This window comes from Eubalaena glacialis, chromosome 17 (assembly GCF_028564815.1).
Source record: "Eubalaena glacialis isolate mEubGla1 chromosome 17, mEubGla1.1.hap2.+ XY, whole genome shotgun sequence".
NCBI lineage: Eukaryota > Metazoa > Chordata > Mammalia > Artiodactyla > Balaenidae > Eubalaena > Eubalaena glacialis.
The window spans coordinates 48658037-48678976 of NC_083732.1; the positions used below are offsets into that span (position 1 = coordinate 48658037).

General features: G+C 54.5%; 1 protein-coding gene across 1 annotated transcript; it reads right to left on the bottom strand.

The window, feature by feature from the left end:
* Positions 1–620: 620 nt before the first annotated feature.
* Positions 621–16711, bottom strand: GDF6 (growth differentiation factor 6). Its single transcript, XM_061172004.1, has 2 exons — positions 16288–16711; positions 621–1582 (listed from the first exon to the last, which is right to left on the bottom strand). Exons 1-2 carry the CDS (start codon positions 16709–16711, stop codon positions 621–623), a joined length of 1386 nt encoding a protein of 461 aa, XP_061027987.1.
* Between the last annotated feature and the right edge of the window lie 4229 nt (positions 16712–20940).

Here is a 20940-nt window from a genome sequence, read left to right on the forward strand (position 1 = left end):
CCAGGGCAGAGCTGCGTATACAATCAAGCGGGAAAAGGCCCGCTTGGGCCCACCTCTTGCAAAGCTCTTCTAAAGGCAGGACCCCTCCTGGCTTTCCTATTTCTCTACCTTAACACTTTCTGTTGGGGGCAAGGGCGAGGGGACAAGGCACAGGCTACGACATGGCCAGAAAGACCCCACCTTCTTTACACAGGTAGCAAACAATCAGACCGAGATGTGGTCAAAGGTGATTCTTCCCCCCAGTTTCCCTTCTTAAACTATTAATTTTTCAATCCTTGGAGCAGCTGAGAACCAGGTATGCGTCTCCCCTGCCCCCACCTCCCATCAAAACCTGTGAGACACACAAGGAAATCCAAAGCCACAATAATAAAGACAAAAACTAAAGAAATCCTCCTTGGCTTGTTTTTCCAGGGTGGACGGGCAAGGTGTGAAAATCCATCTCTCCCTCTGGGCTGGCAGGTGGAAGGTTCTGGAAAGGCGGAACTCCCTGGTCTCCCACCCGGCTGAAAGCCCAGGCTGTTGCCCCACTCTCTGCCTCGTCCAAGGCCAGCTCCTCCTCCGCCTCTCTGCAGCCAGGCCTCCCTAGCGGTCCCGGGGCCAAGGCGGCAGGGAAGGCGCCGCTACCTGCAGCCGCAGGACTCCACCACCATGTCCTCGTACTGCTTGTAGACCACGTTATTGCCCGCGTCGATGTACAGGATGCTGATGGGAGTCAGTTTGGTGGGCACGCAGCAGCTGGGCGGGGTAGAGCCGGGGTCCATGGAGTTCATCAGCGTCTGGATGATGGCGTGGTTGGTGGGCTCCAGGTGCGAGCGCAACGGGAAGTCGCACACGCCTTCGCAGTGGTAGGCCTCGTACTCCAGGGGCGCGATAATCCAGTCGTCCCAGCCCAGCTCCTTGAAGTTCACGTGCAGGGGCTTCTTGCTGCAGCGCAGCCTCGACTTCTTGCCGTGCCGCTTGCCGTGGCGGCTGGCGAAGGCTGTGCGCCGCCGCCGGCGGCCGGGCGAGGGCAGCCAAGACCCGGCGTCCTGGGTGCCCGACGGTGGCGGCCACGACCCCTCGGCGCCCGCGCCCGGGCCCGCAACCTCGGCCGAGCCCAGCTGCTCGCGCATCTCGGCGAACAGGTTCTTGCGCTGGGATCGGGTGAACACCACGAGCAGGGCGCGCTCCTGGGGGGTCCGCACCCTCCGGCCGAAGCCCAGACTCCGCAGGTCCGGGGGCGGTGGCTGCTGGAGCCCCGGCGCGCGCGCCTCGGCCTCGCCGGCTCCCGGCTCGCCCCACGCGACCCGCAGCTCCAAGCACAGCTGCTCCCAGGGTTGGTGGCGCAGGCCCTGCCACACGTCGAAGACTTCCCAGCCGGCCCGGGGCGCCCCCTGCGGGTCCAGGGTCCGCGCGTCCAGCAGCAGGGGCGACAGGCAGGGGAAGAGCTGCACTTGGAGCGGCCCGGCCGGCGGCCCCCAGGGCGCTGCGGGCGCCTGGCGAAAGAGCCGCAGCTCCGCGCCCACCAGCTCTTCTTTGTCTGAGAGCGTGGACACATCAAACAAATACTTCTGTCTCCGGAGAGGAGTGTGCGAGAGATCGTCTGCGAGATAAAAAATAATTACAGTCAGTTTCACTTAAGAGGGAGATCAGCCCGGTGCTCTGCGGCCGCCCCTGGGAGGAAAAGGGCGGGGAGGGAACGGGACAGGCCGGTAGGGGTCCAGCTCGGCCCGCCCGGGGCTGACCACCCCGGCTCCCCGCCCGGCGGTGCGCGGCAAAGAAGGGGAAGGCACCAGGGCGGCCCCCTCCTCCCCTTCAGCCCGGGACTCCCTGGGCGGAAGTCGGTGGCTGCTGGAGTGGCGGCCGCGGCGGCGGCCTCCCGGGTTTTCCCCCAGGAGCCTATGTAACCACTAATGTGCCCTTTGTGGTCGCAGCCCGGCCCGCATTCCCCCAGACCTCCTCTCGGCTGGCTCATTCTCATCATTCACGTCTCAGTTCAAATGTCACCTCCTCCGAAAGGCCATGCTCGACCACCCTGATCTAAAGTAGCCTCCCTCGGTCACTATCACGGGACCCTGGTTTATTATCTTCACGGCACTTAGCACTATCTGCAATGACCTCGTTTATATTTGTCTCCTTAGTGGTCTGTCTTTCCCAGCGTAAGCCCGCCCCTCTCCAACAGCCCATAGGAGCTAGGACCCTGTCCTGTCCATCTGGCTCACCACAACGGCTACAGGCCTGCTTGACCTAGGATACACGCTGGTCAGTAAGTGGGAAACATCTAGAGCAGTCATTCTCAGTCCACCACCTAGAGAATTTTGAAATTACCAGCGCCAGGGTATGCTTCAGCCAACTGAATCAATATCTGAGGACAGGGCCTGGATATTGGACTTTTGTTGTGGTTTGTTAGCTTTGGTTTTTTTAAGCTCCAAGTTGATTTGAAGGTGCAACCCTAGTTGAGACCCACGGGTCTGGGAGAAGATGCCGCCCAGCAGGCAGTTTTGCTGAAGCATTTAGGCCCAGGACGAAGTTGACACAATGAGGAGCTGCAATGCGATTTCTTTCTTTTTAAAATTCATCAGCCACTTAACAAACAAAAGAGCAGGGAGGCTTTCAGAAGTCTGCAGAGGGGCAAATGAACCAACTCAAACACAAGGCATCTATCCATTGAGAAGATCCTGCAGCCAATGAGAAATAAATATATCAGTAAGGAGAAAACCTAAGCCACACACACACACACACACACACACACACACACACAGTGACATTCTCCCCTCCCCCACCCACCCAATCTGAAATCTTCTTGCTTTGCAACTAATCCTGAAGATAAAATTTTTGGTTACCACTGAGAGAAAGAATGGGGACACATGGAGGGGGAACAATAACAGGCTTTTAAATCCAAGGCGAATTCTTGGGGACCCAGGCAAAACCAGACTGGACTTCTTTTTTGACACATTTGTGCATGAAGCCAACCCCACTTCAATGTGCAAGGCGGAAAGCTAACCAGATTTTCTTGGGCTGCCTTCTCATAAAATATTTACAACCCAGCAAATACAAAAATCCCCAAAGCCCCTAGCTTTCCCCAGAAGCTAGTAAAGTTTGGGTAGATTTCAATAGTAAAAGTGTCACCAGGTCCTAGGTCCGACCCTCACTGCCTGTCCAGATGTAGCCCCAGGGCACTGGACCTGGAGCCTCGGCCACACCCAGTTCCCACTCTGGGCTGACCGCCGGGCGGCTGCCTCACTCTAACACACAAGTCCCGACCTGAGAAGGAGCTGTGGGAAGGGTTAGAGAGGTGAAAAGGGAAAAGCTGCTGGAGGCAGTTGATTTATGGAAGCCAAGACCTTCAAACCGACCAGGGCACATTAAAATCAGTGGGAATTCAGCACACTTTCTTCTCCTCCTTTAAAGAAACCTGTGTCTGACAACATTCAACCACCACCCAGATCTCTGGACCTATTGCCTGAGGCTTCACTTTCCTGGCTCTCATATTTCTCTCCCCCTAAACTGAGGATGTGATGAGAGGGACAAACCTAAGGCACTTGCTGCACCAGCTAAATGTCGTGAGGGCTGACATATTTTTCATCCTTTATCCATGAGCACAGATCAGTTCTGCAAGGTAGGTACTCATATTGTTCCAATTTTACAGATGGGAAAACCAAGGCTTGGAGAAAACAATTACCAAAGTCTGACAACTAATAAATGGTGGTATTGGGACCCAAACCTAGGTCCGTTTAATTTCAGAGTTGGAGCATTTAGCCTGTAAGCCCCATTGCCTGTCCATTAGAGTCCAAGTCCTGGAGCTGAGGCAACCAGGAGTGACCAGGGTACAAGGGATGGAGGATACAGTCCCAACTGTATTTTCAGGGCTTGCTAGGAATAAAATCTGGGCTCCTTTAGGAAATCATTTCCATCTCTGCTTACATAACTCTTGAGACAGTTTGTCGCTGGTTGGAGAGCATTAGGCAGGTGTGAAGGATGATTTATTTATTTCTCTCTCATGCAACACGGAGAAATCAGCCTGCTTTTGTTTTCATTCTTTTTTTTAAAGTGTGGGCTAATAAATGGTCTGCACAGCTGAGTCACATTTCTCTAGCCCTCGAGAGTGCTCAAAACAGAGGAAAGCATCTGTAAAAAGAGGGCTCCACTGGTTCTGCAGCCTTGGGATTTCGCATGATTTTTCTAGCAAGATCAACCTGCTCCTACTCTTTCCAGGGCTTGAGGAAAAAGTGCAAATGAGACTTCAGCCTGTATCCTGCTCTCTTTTCTTCCCATGCCAGCTCCATTCCACAGTTCGAGGGGTCTTACCTGCATGGATGTGGACACCCTTGCCCACAGGTACAAGCTTCCCAGGCTACAGGTGCACACATCAGCGATGTGACACACCCTTAGGAGGACAGACCCAAAGAAGAAGCTGCCCAGGCCCTGGAAGTGGGCTCAGGGCTATTTGAGCAAGAACTCTGTGGCTCAGGTACCAGACTAGAGTAGTAGCTCTCAAAGCCAGTGAACCTGCAGTGGTCCCTAAATCTGCATCATCAGCATTACACAGGAACTTGTTAGAAATGCAAATTCTCTTGGGCCCCAGAGGTTTGTAGCAAGGCCCAGAATTTGCATTTCTCCTCAGTTCCCGGGAGATGTTGATTCTGCTGGTTGGGGACCCCACTATAAGAACCACGAATCTAGATAAGCACATTTCCTTGACTCTTCAGATTCCCCACCAGGTGGGGAGGGCACCATGGGAGGTGAGAACAAAACAGGGCCCTAGGGCCCCAAAGCACTGGGCCCAAGACAGGATCTAAGGCAATGCTCACCAGAACCAAGTCCCTACTGCTCCCTGCTCCTTCCTGCACCTCACAGCCACCTCCACATTTTTTCACTCTTTCAGCCACATGTACTCTCACTGGGTCTCCAGAACCTCTAACGCATGAGTGTGGCTGCTCTGTGCAGCTCCCCTACAGACCACATTCTCCACCTGTCTGGACCTGCTCTGGAGGCATGCATCACAGAAATAGCCCAGAGGAGGCATCCAACCTGGGGAGTGCACACACCATCCACTGTGACCCTGCAGACACTTTGCCTGCTGACCTGGCATCACAAGGCCTGGCCCTGCTGCCATGGCCATCTGTGGGTAGGAAGCCAGTTCTTCACACCTTCTCCCACAAGCCTCCTCTCCCATTAAGTCCTGTATAAAAGAGAGCTGATGTCATCAAGCGACACTCTCTCCCATCCTCTTGCCTAGAAACAGGTAGTTTTCAATTCAGAATCTGTTGGTGGCACCTTCTTACATCCTGGAAGTCAATCCTATGCTTCAGGCCTTTAAATTGAAATTGATCAGTAATAAATCATGGGAGCTATCTTTTTTGCTTTTTATTTGTATCAACCTGGTCTGTTACAGCTTGGCTTACACCCAGGTTAATTCAGTGTTTGCTGAGCATTAGACATAGAGACCCCTCAAGTTATAATCGCTGGATTTGTGCTTATCAGCTTGCTCTGGTGGGTGGGCAGAGGAAGGGGGGGCGGAGAGAAGAAGAGAACAAACCACCTTCATATTTGAAGAAAATTCTTCATAAATAGGTCAGCCTTTTTTGAGTTAAGGGCAAGTCAGTTAAAGGTTAGGAGCACCTCAAACATATACATTTGGTGTGGAATTGATTAAAAAAATAAAATAAAAATTTAAAAGGAAAGCAAATAAGGGAACGAGAACGAATCACTTCAAGGTAGGGACTATCACGCCCGTTTTAAATCAGGAAACTGGCTTAGAAAGGTACGTGGCTGGAGGAAGCTAAGAAGCAAACACCAGATCGTAAAGAAAAGGATGCCCGCGGCGCCTAAGTCTGGACACCCCAGGAACCGCGCCCCGGGAAGGCGGTGTAAGGGTTAGGGTTGCTCAGCAGCAGGACACAAGCCTCGCCCGCCCACACGCGCTCCTCCAGCTGGGGGCGGCTCCCCCGCGCCACCCTGCAGATGGCTTCCGAAAACCCGAATCGTCCTTTGGTTTGGGGCGGAAAGGCCACGTACTGCCTTTTCCCCAAGACGTCTTGAGATACGTACGCAGCTTGAGGTCCCTCTTGAGAGTCCTGGTTGAACTGTGTGTCACTCGCTGGCCCCGAGGGCTCCCCCGAGCTCCAGCTCGCCCGACCCCCAAGGCCCTTCGCGCCCAGACCCTGGGCTCCCCAACGCTGCTAAGCGTGTGTTCCGCTCGCGTCCTCTGAATTCGCCGTGACCTGAGCGGCCACTCGTGGGCGCCTGGCCGGGCCCCACACGCCTCCACCCGCCGCCCCTCCACGCGTCCCGCCGCACGTCCTCCGAAGGCACATCCTCCAGCGAAGGGCTGCGGCTCAGAAAGCCGAGATGAAAGGAGGCTCTCCCACCCCTACTTCCCTAGGTGCGGATGGAGGAGGGGAGTATAATCACCCGTCTTCGCAAAGGAAACTCCAGATGTCTGCAGCTCAGCCTTTCCCCCATCCTCAAAAGCATCCCTGAATGCTTCTGGGCGTGCCTTTGTGCCGGGCTCAGGGTTCGGGTGGCCTCCGTCCGTGAATCCTCACCGAGAGCATCCGAGGCCCGTCGTACTGTTACACTCTTTTATAGGTGACGGAGCGGGCTCCAAGAGGCGTCTTCACTTGCCCAATGTCTTGCAGCTTGGAAGGGACACGATTTGAAGGTCTTTATTCCAACCGAGGCCCTCAGACCTGAGGCCACGCCCCTCTTACAGGGTTCTGGTTTGGCGGTGGAGCAAAGAGGGAGGGAGGACACCAGACACACATCCATCACCAACACCGTCAACACAAAGGGAGCTGGGTTCTGCCAGGAATTCTTTTTTCCTTTACTGGAAGTAAGAAGACCTCCAAGCAGGGAATTCATAGCTAGGTTTGGAGTCACTTCTTCCTAGGTCCCTCAGCCCTGAGGGTGCCCTGAGGTACCAAAGTCCACAAGTTGTAAATAGAGTCAGGTGTACTGGGTGAGTAAAAATGAGCCACCAGCCCTCTCTCCTCTGGGGTATGAAGGTCTCTGAGTAATTTGTGCTCCAACTATTACCCTCTTCTGGGACAGTGATCTCCTGGGCATCCCCCTGTACTCTTGTCCTGCGCCCTGCCTCCATCCACTGAGATCTGAGTCTTGCAAACTGCTGACCATCCCCCTGAGGTGCAGAATAAGAAGACCACCCACACAATTCACCCTTTCTGGGGTGTTTTTGCTCACATCCAGTATGATCATAACAGCAAACACTGGTGTAAGTCCTTACTATGTGCTGGGCATGATCTAAATTCTAAACTTATAATAAGTCGTTTAAGCTTCAAAACGACCTATGGAAAAAAGAAAAGATATCATTATTATGTTACGGATCACAAAACTAAAACACAGAGAGCTCAAGGTAACTTGTCCAAGATAGAGGTAGATGCAGCAGTCTGGTTCCAGTATCTGTGCCACCACCCCGGACATCCCAGCCCCTGATCTTTGTGTCTGGTAGAAACCCTGAGAAGGCTCCAGGTCTTTCATGCTGCCTATGAATTTGGGGAGGGCATCAATCCCTGATCTCCAAGTGTGAATCACTTCCTAATCAGCAGAACTGAAGGGATGCCAACAATTGGACTCTTGAATGAGAATTTCCAAGGAAACAATTTTCTCATCTGCAAAATGAGAATATCAGGCCAGCTCACAGTCACTGAGGGAAGGGTGGCAAATGAGATAGAGTAGGAAAGACATCTGAAGATGTGTGCAAATGTTAGTTACTACTGACAACATGAAATAAGCATAGGAATCCTGAGTCTGAGAGGCATAGATTTGAGTCCTGCCCTGTAACTTATTGGCTGGGTGGCCTTGGATGGACTGGGTCACATAATCTTTCCCAGCCTCATATACCTCATCTGTAAAATGGGAGAATGACCCCCACTTTGCAGAGTCATTGTAAAGATCAGAGTCAAGGCAACCAGAGCAGGCTGTGAATGACAGAGAGAAGCACCCAGTGAATGCAGCCAATATTACTGTAACTGCCTACGGCCAGGTAGGGGGCCAGGTAGGGGGCCAGGTAGGGGGCCAGGTAGGGGGAAGATACACCTGTCCTCCTCTTGGCCTTCTTTGAGGAGATGCAATCCAGTTCTTTCCACAGGATTTGCAGAAGTGAGTGGAGGAAAGGTGCTGGGCAGAGGGGTTAAGAGAGAAGCAAGGGCTTCCAGCAAAGGGCAAGGCCCACAGGGGTTCCAGCTTCACCCCCATCACCTTGCTCCTTCTCATTCCCCAGGCCTTATCCACTGCTCTGGTCCCTCCCACAATGCCAAGTGAACAAACGACCTCCAGCCAGAACCTAGTCAAGGACAGGGCCTTCCTTGCAGGGTCCCTCCTCTGGGGTTAACCCATATGCGAACCCCTTTGGCTCCGGGCAGCCGCAGCCCCAAGAGGCCTGGTGGCTGATCTCCTTGCCTCACCTGTCCCACTTCTCCACTGGCACCCTCGTGGGCAGGAACTGTCCACGGAGCCATTGTAGGGTGCAGGGGGGTGTGTGGTCCCTAAGTTTTTCAACCTGCAGGTTGGAGGAGAGCGGGGTGGTAGCAGTGAATGACCCCTCGGGCTGCGGTGTGAGGGGCGGCAGCATTGCAGTCCCACAGAAGTTCCCGGGCCTGGTGCCTCCCACCATACAGTCACCGCCCCACTTCTTTCTAGGTCTCTTGGCTTCCCCAGTGTTTTCCCCAATAGCTTGCCCTGAATTTCCCAGCTTCTTTCCTCCTTTCAAAGACCAGAAAGGCCCAAGGGAAGTCCTCCACAGAGGACTTTCCAACCTCTTTCCAAAGCCTGGCGGATCCCTGCCTTCCTCCCTGTCTCGAGCCTGGGCTTGTGAACCACACAGAATTCATCGAGTCTGGTGGTCTGCCTGGATCCCACAGAGAAACCTCAAAGTTCCCACAGCAAGTTCTGACTCAGCCAGCAGCAAACCAGTGAGGCTGGGAAGGGGAGAGAAGGGGAACCCTGATTTCCACCCGACTGGGAACAACTCCACGCTCCTAGGGAGCCACAGCACAGCCTTCAGTAACGCAGCTCTCTGGCAGGAGATGGGCCAGCCCTCTACTCTGAGCTCTGGGCCCTGGGCACCCCCAGCAGGAGTCCGAAGTCACCTCCAAGAGACTCCTTTTGTCTTTCTAGGACGAAACGGATTCATTTACAAAGTAGTTTCCACGCACTTGGTGTGAACTCTCACGGCCTCTCAGGGGCTCAAGAGCCAGAGATGCAAAGCCCAGATCAAGGACACTTCACCAGGCGACTCTTTTCACTGGCATCCCACCCTGGGCTCTTGACCACAGTGGCCCAAATCTTAATTTGACACCACTGCAAATGAAATCCAAATAGAAGCTGGTGACACCCCTCACGCTGGAGCCTCTCTCCCCACCTTTCCGCTGCAGCCAAGCAGCCTGTGCCTGGCGTCCTCAGCTGCGGCATCCCCGCAGGTCGCTGCCTTCTCTTAGAACCTCGGGAGCAGGGCCCGGACCTGGTTGATTTGCCCGAGGTCGCCCTCCCTGCAATGTCGACCTGTAGGGTCACCTGGGAGCCCAGGGGAGCAACCCAGGCCCAGCGGGGAGGGTATCACAGCCCTGAAACCGCCCTTTGGGCTGGAACATGATCGCAGCCTTTTGACTTGAGAGCTTGGAGATGAAAAGTAGAAGAAAAGGTTCCCATTTTATGTTGTTTCCCCACCCCGACCAGTTCTGAGGTTGCAGGTGGGGAGACGGGCTCAGACTGGCTTGTGGTCATGGGCAGGATATTGGACCCTCGGTGTCAAGGGGTCCTGCGCAGGAGAAACCTCAGTGATGTGTTCTTTAAAGTGCTGGGCCGGACGCAGCTTCTGAGGAAGGGATCGCGGCAACTCAGCTCCCCTGTGTTCACCTCGGGCTGACTCCCGAAATAACGTCCTAGCAAAATGAGATTCGTGGTGGTAGTTATGGGCCATAGCCTAGCATCGTTCAATTTCCCTCCCCACTGGGCGTGGGAGCGGCGGTCAGCTGGGAAGTGGGATCGGAACTGGACCAACTTGCCTGGAAGCCAGATTTGCAAAACAGGCGCACGGGTTCTCTTCGGTTCCTACGTTATTTAGGGGGTAAGGGGGACGGGTAAGCCACCCCTGACCGACCCCAAAGCCAACCCTCTGCTCTTGCTTTCCGCTCCGCTCGAGCAGCCAGACCCGCGCCAGCCTAGGCCAGAGGCCGGCCCTTCTCCACTGCAAGCCCACTATAGGGTCCCTAAACCCTGCCCCGCCCCCAGGCGCCCGGGCCGCTCGCTGCGCAGCGCGTGCCTCTCTGCTAACGCTGGTCAGCGCCGCCCGCCCACTCCCAGCGCACCCAACCCTCGGCCCCCAGCAGCGTTAATGGACTGTCCTGGAGGGCAAGGAACAGCAACTCTGGAACCCATTAGGCCGACAAGGACCTATTTAATTCCTGTAAACAGGAGACACCATTTAACCGACATTGAGCTTAAAAATAAACAGCCAGGCTTTAAGGGCGGGGGATGGGGGCTTGAGGGAGGTGGTAGATGCCAAGCAAAGAAGTGGCGCTGTGGATCCACATTCCCGCTTGCCACACCTCGCGGCCTCGGCTCGGAGCCCTTCCCGCGTCCAGAGAGCATCGCTTGACCAGGGTTATTCCATACCCTAAGAGTTATCGAACTACTGTCCTTCACTTTACTCAAAAGTCCCCAGGGATTATCGTGAATTTGCTCTGGGTCATTTGATGCAAGCAGAAGTCCTGGCAGGAAACGAAAGTTTTCGTTCTGCCCTATTTCTATCAAACCATCTTTCCCCCACCTCTCTGTTCAGTTCCCTTCTCCCTCTCCCCACGCCGCCCCAGGAAGACGTCACCAATTTCAAGGAGGTGAGCCGCCGGAACCCCGAGAACTCCAGCTGAGAAAAAGCGAGTTGCACTAGGGCCTCCATCAGTACAACGCTCTTCGTTCCCCGCGGGTCCAGGCGACACGCAGCCCCTCTGGTCGTAAGGGGGAGGTTTCAGGTCTTGGTTCAGTTTGCGCGGGAAGGGATTCCCAAGGCCTGTCGTGGGTTGCGGCTTAGGTAATTTTTTTTTTTTTTTTTTTAATGTGCAGAAACGACAAGGATGTTTGAGCACGTTTTTCGATCCCCTCCCCCACCAGCAACTCTACCGCGCAAACTCCCAGAGCTCGAGAGCCTCCCGCGTCAGGAAAAAGCTCAGTGTCCTTCTCAGATTAGTCTCCCCTGCCAAGGAAGCCCGCCCCAGAATTCGGCGCTTCTTGCGCTCACGCTGCGGAAGACACGAGGTGTTTTTAGCTCTTGCTAAGGCAGCCTTTGTAAGGCAACCCTTAAGGCCTTAGGGGTGGGAGTGACATTAACTGCTATTTAACAACAAACCAATGGCTAAGGGTTTGGTTTGTGGCCTGAAAAATGTTTTAATCATTCCAACCAGAAGAGCAGAACAAACTTCTGGTTTAAGGCTTCCTTCCCTTACCCCGGGTTTCTTCCAGGACCTGCAGGTCACCAGGTCTGAGCAGGATCCTGAACCTGGACCGCGACGCAAACCCCGCGCGGTGCTCACACCGGCGCGTCCTCACACGCACGCACTCGAAAGCTCAGCAATCCTTTCCCAAGGCTGTTCCCTCTTTCCGGGGAAATAAAGCCTAGATTGGAACCTTCTGCCGGCTTCCTCACTTGGCCGTCTGGTCTGCATTAGTGTTTTTATAAGGGACTCAAACAAATCGAATACAAGGTCACCAAATAATTAACAGTTGTGAATTCCCTCCGTCCCCATTAAAATACTGCCCTGCTTATATTTCATTTTCCGTTTGCCAACGACAACAGGGTCCGGGCAAAAGCACCACTGCGTTGATTGCACCACTCTGCGGCCCAGGTCCACCCAGAAACACGCTGTTTTGCATAAACATGCCACACCAGACGAACTTCAATCAGGAGGGAACTATGCCGCTCTTAGAATGTCCTCCCCGTTAGCTGTCCTGCCCTGCCCCCTTGGCAATCGCGACCCAGAAGGTAAACCTAGAAGCCAACAAACAATCAGCGGCAAACTCTCCCGAGGTTCATTTCTAGGGTGTCAAATTCCTCAAGGATGTTCCGATCTCTTTTGGGGTTTTTTTTGTGTGTGAGTGTTTTCTGGTATTTTTTTGTTTTTTATCTGTTCCCTGCTGCCTCCTTTCTGAGAGTGCTATTGTAACAATAACAACAAATATTTAAAGAGAATTCTTATTTCAAAATCATCTGGAAACCTAACTCACAGCAATATTCTTAGATTCATTTTGGTTTCTTCATCCTTAAGAGGCTTTTTTTTTTCTCCCTTGTTGGAATTACATGGCGCTTCTCACTACGTAAACTAAAGTCCAAGTTTTGCCTCTCTCTCCCTCCCCCTCTATCTTACAGCCATGTTGAATTCATAGGAGTTCTCATTGTCTGCCTTTCCCAGGCCCCAGGGTTGGAGTTCCAAGCCTCCTGTACTAGTGGTCTTGTAATGAGTTCTATCAGGTGCTAACTGTAATTTCTCTATATCCAACCTAGTCCATCCTGATCCTATGACCGCACCAGCACAAACATTCACACACTTTCTCATCTTTATGGATCCAAAATCATCTTGAAAGCACAATATGGAGGCATTTTTAAAGGTCAGGGATAAGGCAGTTTGTGCCTTTTACAGGGAGTACAAAGAAGAAGCAAGGCACAGCACAGTTTTAGACCCCTGAATCCAAAGTTTCACTTCAACTCCTAACTGGGTCTTAAGAGATTACAGAGGAATATTAGACAGGGTGGAAAATCTGTCAATTTTTTCCATTTCTGCTTCTTGCCACCATCCTTTAGAAACCTCCCCACCACTTACCCTACCCATGTAGTGCCATAGGTAAATATGCAGGGGCTAGAACTGGATATGTGCTTCAGCTCTCACTAGCTGTGTGACCTTGAACAACTTGCTTAACCTCTCTGTCTTCCTTAATTCACCTGTAAAACAGGGACTGTAGCACTTTCTTCCCCGGGGGGGGATGTTGTTAGAATTAAATGAAATAATTCATGGAACACATGTTAGCCCAGTACTTGGTACACAGTAAGTGCTCAACATGTCAATATATCTTAGTTATTATTACTACCCCTAGTTGTTTGGAAACAACAATATGTCCCCGCGAAAGGGGGGACATATTTTTTTTAACTTGCAATAAGGTCTCCTCCTCATAGGGGTTGGGAGAAGGAGGCAGGGGCTGAGGCAGTACAGAACACGCAGTCTTTATAGACCTAAAGCGCTCTTCATTCATTCACAATGGGCAGAGTTTACCCCGCTCTCCCACTCTTAAACGCAAGCTTTAGGTGTGATTTCTGGGGTTCCGGGGTCCCCGGGTGAGGAAGGCTTTTTACAAATAGTGTACTGTACGTAAGTAGTTCATGCCTCACGAGAGGGTTTCAGGATTCCTTCCGTTTTCTTTGCTCCTCCCCCTGAGGGACCCCTGCTTCGCGAAGCCAAGCCTGCCACACTCGACGGCGATTTAAACATCCCCGAGGCAAGGCGCCAGGTTAGCGCGGCTGGCCCAGCTCTCGGTTGGCCGCCGCTCTTTCCTCCTTGTCCTGCCGTCCACAGCTGGGGGAGGGGATGCTGGAAGGTTTGGCGCGGTTTAAGAGTCCCCACGTGAGAGGGGCGGAAGTCCTCGCCAGTAGTCGGGGATGCGCGGCTGGCGGGTCCCTTCCATCACGGGAGACTAGACACCATTTGATGTGTTATGACATGAACCCTCAATTAGATCGCTGAGTTGAAACACTCCAATCAGGGGCCCGATGCTAAGCAAGTCCCGGAAGGTCCAGCCCGAGGTCACCGCCGGTGACACATCAAATCAAAATCAGTGAGAGAGAAAGTGAGGCTTTCCCTTTATCAAGCTGGGGCTGTGGCCCGCAACATACCCCCTCCTCCGCGCGCGCCCTCCAGCCTGCGGCTTCGCACTCCTTCGCCCCAGCGCGGCGTGCTACCAGCCGCACAGCCTTCGCGGTCAACTAACTACCTTTCTTCGCGTTTTCTGGGAACCGGAGGGCGTGGAGGAGACCGCGCCTTTGAAGCTGCGGTCCAGGTGGTCACGCCGCGCCTCCTCCGGCGGGGGACCGCGTTCGGGAGTGGAAGCCGGACGTCTGGATCTCGGTTCGGCTAGCCCAGAGAGCTTGGCTCGGGAATTGAGCCCCCCCCCCAACCTGGGCGCGCAGCCAGTCCCCTCCCTACCTCCGGCGCCCCGGGGGCGCCCAGCGCGGTGCCCGCGGACAGGCTGCTGCAGCGCGAGCCAGGGTGAAGCGAGCCAGCCTCTGCGCCGGACCTGGAGCCCCCAGAGACCTCCCACACGTGCCCCAACGCCGCAGGCTTCGGTAGACGCCTCCCAGCCGCCCTCAGGGTCCCTTGGTCCCGTGCCAAACTCACAGGGCGCAGCTTACGAGTTAGGGGGTGTCCGCTTGGGGGAGGGGCGGAGGTTCTGGCCACTTCCCGTGGGGAGAAGAAAATGCGCGCCCAACCGCCCGCCACCCTGGGCCTGCGGGATTTCTTCCCCTGGGGAAAGGCCTCTAGAGTAATTTTCTCTGTGCTTCCTTACTCTCTCGACTAGGCAAGTCTAGGGTAGCCTTCGATTAGGGTATTAGAGAAGGCGAACGATAAACAGAAGATTTGGAGGGAGAGAAACAACAGAGGCAGGGAGAGGGGTGGAGGTGGGGAGAAGGCGAGCTGCGCTGGCAGCAGGGAGGCCGGGACCCCAGGTGCAGAGCTACGAAGAAGCCGCTTGTATTTGCCAGGGTGACTTTAGTAGTTGTAAAATCACCATAAAATACCTGGCGTTAATTTGCCGCCCAGACTTTTCAGCAGCTCGTGAACCTCGCTGACCTCGGGCTGCAGCCGCGAACCGAGCGTGGGCAGGACCCATGCCCGCAAGGAAGGCGGCTGCAAGGGAGGGGGCTCGGGGGCTGAAGCCTGGGAAGAGCCCGAGGCTCGGGGCCGTTAGCCTGCTCTGTAAAGTTTAGAGGGCGTGCAAGTGCCCCCAAGGCAGCCGGGGTAGAGCAGCCCTCCCAGTCCGGACCCGCATGCCCTCCGGTTCCTGGGCGACCCCACTTTCACTGACCTGGAAGTGGGAGGCAGGGAAGGCGTCCGAGCCGAGGAGCTAAGTCTGGGCAGGGTGGCGGAGTGGATAGATGCCCAAATCTCTTTTATCTCCTCCGTCCTTTCTTCTCGTCCCCTACCTCCCGTTTGCTCTTCCTTTGCTTTTTCTCCCTTCCTTACTGCCTCCTTCTACGGTATTGTCTCTTCTCTTTAGGAACTGAGTTCCCGGCGCCTGCAGCGCGAGGTTCTCTCCAAGGCTGCAGACCAACGCAGGTGGCAAGGAGGGGGCGCAGGGGTTTCCGCAGACTCCCACACATGCACCCGCGCCCACAGAGGGGACCAAAGATGGGGCCCCTGGTAGAAGCGCAGAGAGAGGAGAGATGCCTAGCTCAGAAAGGTGAACGAGCACACGCAGGCACCCGTGTGAGTTAAGTACCAACAAACCCCCAAATTTAGCTCACTTGCCCCTGCCCCCGGCCCGCCCTGCCAGTTGCTGCCGCTGCCTCTGCAGAAATGACTCTGTTGCGGCCCCGGAGTGGCCGAGAGCGCGCTGCAGGAGCAAAAAAATAAAAATAAAAAAAGCCAGAGGTCGCGGGGTTCCTACGCGGCTGACCATCCCCACGTCCAGCGCGGGGACGAGCCGGGTACCCGGGCAGCGGCTGGGCCAGGGCACTGCCAGACGCCAATCGCCGACTCGCTCCTCCGACCGCGGAACTCTCTTCTGCCGGCTTTTCCCGGAGCGGATGGGAGCTCAGGGCTTTCCAGCGCTCACTCAGGCCCCTGGGCCGCTCGGTCCGCCACGGCAGCTCCGGCCTTGGACCGCGCACCCGGTACAACCAGTGACCCCTTGCCACGGGTTCCGTCAGTCCCCGTCGCGACGCCTCTCCAGCCCCGGTCATTTGCCAGCCACCTCCCGCCCTCCACGCTTCCTCCACCAGCCACCAGACGTGCGGCCGCCACGCTCCTTTCTGCAAAAGGCAAGAGGAAGAAGGAAGGAAGGGAGAGAGAAAGGAAGGAAGGAAAAGAAGAAAGCGAGGCAGGGAGGATTGCATACTGGAATAAAATCTGCAGCCGCGTTCGGAAACTTACTTAGGCTTGAGGAAAACTGTTTAAGAAAAGAAAGGGGGGAGGTAGCCAGAGCGGGAAGGGAATTCACAAATGCAGCCTCCTGCCAGAGCCGGAGCTGTGCCCTGGCTGCGGAGCTCCAGGGAGAAAGGAGTCGGGCGTCTTCTTTGCCACTTACCTAGTCCCCTGTCTACAAAGCTAGTGATCGTATTAGCCGACTTGGAAGACTGGAAGAAGCTGGCATTGATGCCCAGCTTCTCGGCGATGGAGTAAGTCCTGTAGATTGACAGCATGTACTCGTGGGGCACCACGCGCGGGCCCCTGCCCGGAGGCTCCTGAGCCTCGGGCTGCTGTGGCGGCCGCCGCCGGGGCTCCTCCTGCGGCCTCGGCTGTGGCTCCTGCCGCTCCAGGGGCGCTCGGGCCGTGGCACTCTCTCGCGACGCCCGCGGCATCTTCCCTTCCTTGCGGCTTCGCATTCCCTTGGCGGAGCCCAGCTGGGCGGACGACGAGGAGGATGAGATGGAAGCTTGCTGGAAACCGGGCAAATCCCACAGGAAGCTGATGAGGAAGACGGCCGAGAGCAGGACCCTGGGGGTATCCATGGCGAGCGTCTCCCCGAGAGGCGGCGGCGCGGGTCGCGAGGGGCGCGGAGCGGCTGGACAGCGGCCGGGGCCCGGCTCCTCGGGCGGACTCGGAGTGCGAGGAGCCGGGTCCCAGCCACACAAACCCTGGCCCTGCCACGCCCCCTCCCGCCCCTCGCCGGGAGGGGAGGGGAAGGGAGGGAGGGGAAGGGAGGGAGGGGAGGGAGGGGAGGGTGGGAGGAGAGGCCGGGTGGTGCGGGCAGGAGGTGTGGGGGAGAGGGGCCGCTGTGGGCCGGGGTGGCAGGGGGACGCAGCGCCCCCGCGGGACGCGCGCGGGGTTGCCAGGCGGTGCGCGCAGAGCGGGCCTGGAGCGCCGGGCAGGGGTAGGCGGGCGAGGCCGCCGGCGGCGAGGAAGCCAGGGGCATCCGCAGCGCCAGAGCCCCCCTAGCACTGTTCGAAGCTCGGTCCCTCCGTAGCGCTCCGCCGGCTCTCGATCTTCCCCAGCCTCCTCCACTTTGCTGGGAGCGTGCGGCCCCAGAGGAGGGAAGCGGCGGCGGCGCCCCCCAGGGACAGCTCGGAGCAGGCGCCTCAGCAGCCGACTGCGCGCCGACCCCGGGCGGTGGTACCTTCCTTCCTCGGCCCCAACCTCCAGGCCAGTCGATCGCTCCCCTCAAGGGCCAGCCCAGGGCCAGGGAAGCCTCGCCGCGCGCCAGGCGTACGGCCCAGCCCAGAACAGCCCCATTCTCTCGGTGGGGTACCGCTCTCCACAAAGACAGGGCGTCTGTTCCCGACCCTCGAGGTCAGGCAAAGGCCACGAGTCTTTAGAGTCTGGATGGATGCTAAAAGCTGCTGCGCTCTCCTGAAGGCCCCAGCCTCTCTTCTCGCAGTCCCCAACCTCTTCTGACGCTGGATTTAGCCGATTCTTTTCTCCTCCATCTGTTCCCCGGATCCTCTTCCCTCTCGCGGCCTGGCCCCCGCCTCCACGGCATCCCCATTTTCCCTCTCTTCTTTCCCTCCCGCCTTCAATACTTCCTCCTTCCCCAAGTTCCTTCTGCATTCCAATCCCTCTTTCCCCAGCCTGCTTTTCTTCTCACACTGCCCTCCCATCTCTCTCGGCCTTCCCACCCTCTCCCTCCCCGGACTCCCCCCTCCCCTTTCAGTGGACCCCTCCCTTTGCAGCTCTCCCCCAATCTGTTTCTCTTCAGCCCAGCCTCGCCCCATCACGAGTTTCCTTTATCTGTCCCCAGATTCTCCGTGCCTGTCTTCCCCGCCTACTGCCTCACTCATTCCCGGGCCTGAAGGCTGGAAGACGAGACGGAGGGCTGCTTCTCTCCCGCCATACTCCTTGCCCTAACGCTGTGGACGACGAGTTTCCCTTTGCATTTATTGGGTGCTCAGCCACCAACCGTAAAAAGATCTCCTTGAATCACCCCCAGCCCTTCTGTGATGTTGGCCTTCCTATTTTCACTTTCACAGGTTTAAACAATGAGTCTGAGAGGGGATAAATGACTTTTCCAAGGACACTCAGCCAAGAAGATGTGCAGCCAGAAACAGACCCTAGGGCTTAGACTCCAGACCCAGCGCTCTTCCCTCTCCAGCAAAGAGGAATCATCCCTGAGCCAATGTCCCTATTTCATTCTTGCTTTTTCTTTTCTTTATGGTTTTATTTGCTCTCAGGTGATTTCCTTCCCCACACTGCTTTGAGTGTGTGTGTGTTCCCAGTCTCCATACTCCCCACCCTCTCACTTTCTTCCCCCTTCCCCCTTTTGCTATTTCATTCCTTCTGCAGGGACCAGTCACCTGACTGCAGGAAGAGGCAGTTTTGCTTCCTTGTTCCCTTCATTCCGGAAATTCCTTAAGGTCTTGGCACTGGCCTCCCCCAGGTAATGGCAAACACCCAAGAGACCTTGTTTCCTTTAATCTTCAAAACAACCTTATGAGATAAGGATTGGATTATCCCCATTTTACAGATAGGGAAACTGAGGCCCAAGCTCACACTGCTGCAGAGTCTGAGCTCTTAACCACTGGGCTATTGAGCCAGCTTCTCTCCTCTCCATCTCCTCCATGGCTGTCCCTTCTGGCCTTATCCCAAGCCTACTTATGTCCCCAGTTTTGGTTTCATGATTGTCAAGTTCTGAGACTTTAGACTCAAAGCTGCTTTACCATAACCTTTTCTTCCTTCTTCTCACTGTGCTTTAAAATAGTTTGTTTTTTACTAACTTAACAACATAAAAGGAAATGGAACTGAACAAAAAGATTGTTTTTCAGATTTTTGCCACTACAAGAGACCAAAATGTGTTTGCCTTTATGGGTCCCCTTCCAATCTGTCTCTGTCTTTTGTGTACATGTTATTGCAATCCAGAGACAGATGCTGTGTTGTACCCTCCCCTTGTCACTTAACATTATGTCCAAAGCATGTCTGCTGGTCCTTCTTTTCATTTTTTGGTTTGGTTTTGTATTACTGCCAAGGCTGTTTTCTTGGATAGCTCTCCTCTGTGCCCTTCTGCCCCCTCTGCAGGTCTTCAACAGCTCTCTGCCAAACCACAAACTCGAAACCCCTCGTTTCTCACTTGAAGAAGCAACATTTCCCCTTCCGCCTACCTGTCACCCCTGGGATGCACATGGTCTGCTCTGGCCTGGCCTGCAAGCTCTGTACGTCTGCTTCTCTGGTGTCATCCGGGAGAGGCTTCCTCCTTGCGGTCTGTCTCCATCCCTTCCCTGGGGGAAACGAACCCTTGTGGTTTGCGTTATCAGTATTTTAATTTCTATCAGTATGGAGTCTGGTTAATGGTGATTCATGGTTTCAGACCCCCCAGCCAATAAGAAGGCTTCCTCCCTGCAACTGCAGTCCTGTATGTTCTCTCTTCTTTTGGCCACAGATTATTATCTGCCACAAGTTATCAGTAAACAGGAAACAAAGTAATGAGCCTATTTGCTGTGGCTTAGGAGGGCTCAGCGCACTGAATGTTGTCATGGGTAAGAGTAAATGACACTAGGACAGGAACCACAGAGGATGTGGTCTGTCTTCCCGCCATCAGGATTCCCCTGGGGCAGATATTCTCCTCCTTCATTGCTACCAGCCTCAAGTCCAAGCAAGGAAGGTGCTGGCTCTCCTTTGCCTGAAAGCGCTGCAGTCTTCATGTCACAGGTGAGCAGATGCACAAACTCGGTGGATGGGGCCCAAGGTCGCAAGCCAGTCAGGAATCTATTCACAACTAGGAGGCAAGTCTTTCTGACACTTAATCCAATGCTTTCCCTATACTAAAAAGCATTTCATATTTCAAATATCATGACAATGATCCCCAGTCATGTATAAAGCCGTACCTCTTCCTCCCTCATAGATATGTCTCAAATAGGAATCCACCCCAATGTTAACAAGGACACACCAAGGCCTTTGCTCTGTGGGTATGTGTGTTGTAAAAACAAAGATACGAGAGCAAACTACGAGCCAAACTCTGCCTTTAGACCTTCTCAGAATGTTTTGAGAATTTGAAATAATGCTATAGAAATTTTCAGTCCAGCCTTAGATTCTCTTGGAATTTCTTCAGCTGTTTCATCTATGAAGAATATCAAAAAGTGTGAAAGGTTCTTGAGCTGAAATGAGAAGGTCTGGTGTAGGCACCTTTAGCAGCTTAACTGGCATTCTTTTCATGGTTAGATTTTTTTCCCCCCAAATAGAAGGAAATACAGACAACTGTGCAGTATGGTGTGTCCTGCCCCCCTGTGGACGCTGAGGGAATTACCCGTGGAGAACCAAAACAGGGCTGGAAGCGGCAAAGTTTTCAGGGGGCTTGCGAGATGAGCAAGGAATAGTGACACCTATATTAACATTAGTTTGAGAAATGAGAGAGTCATATATAAGGTGTGTGTAGCACTTGGCCACAAAACTTCCATAAAGAGAGCTCTACCTGCCCAGAGATACAGGACCAAAAGCAAACAGAATTGCCCTTGCTCTCTGAAATCTGTGCTGTTGTTGTCTTCAAAGCATTATTTCATACTAACCCAGGGAGAGAAGATTCTCTTAGATAAATAAAAGAGTTTATCTCAGGGTGGGGAAGGAGTGGAGTGGGAGTTTGGGGTTAGCAGATGCAAACTAGGGATACATATATAGAATGGATAAACAACAAGGTCCTACCGTATAGCACAGGGAACTATATTCAATATCCTGTGATAAACCATAATGGAAAAGAATATAAAAAAGAATGTATATATGTGTATAACTGAATCACTTTGCTGTACCGCAGAAATTA

Coding starts and splice junctions, on each gene's coding strand:
- GDF6 (XM_061172004.1), bottom strand. CDS start 16,711: ATGGATACCCCCAGGGTCCTGCTCTCGGCCGTCTTCCTCATCAGCTTC. Junction 1,583..16,287: donor CTTTGTAGACAGGGGACTAG/GTAAGTGGCAAA, acceptor TTTATCTCGCAG/ACGATCTCTCGCACACTCCT.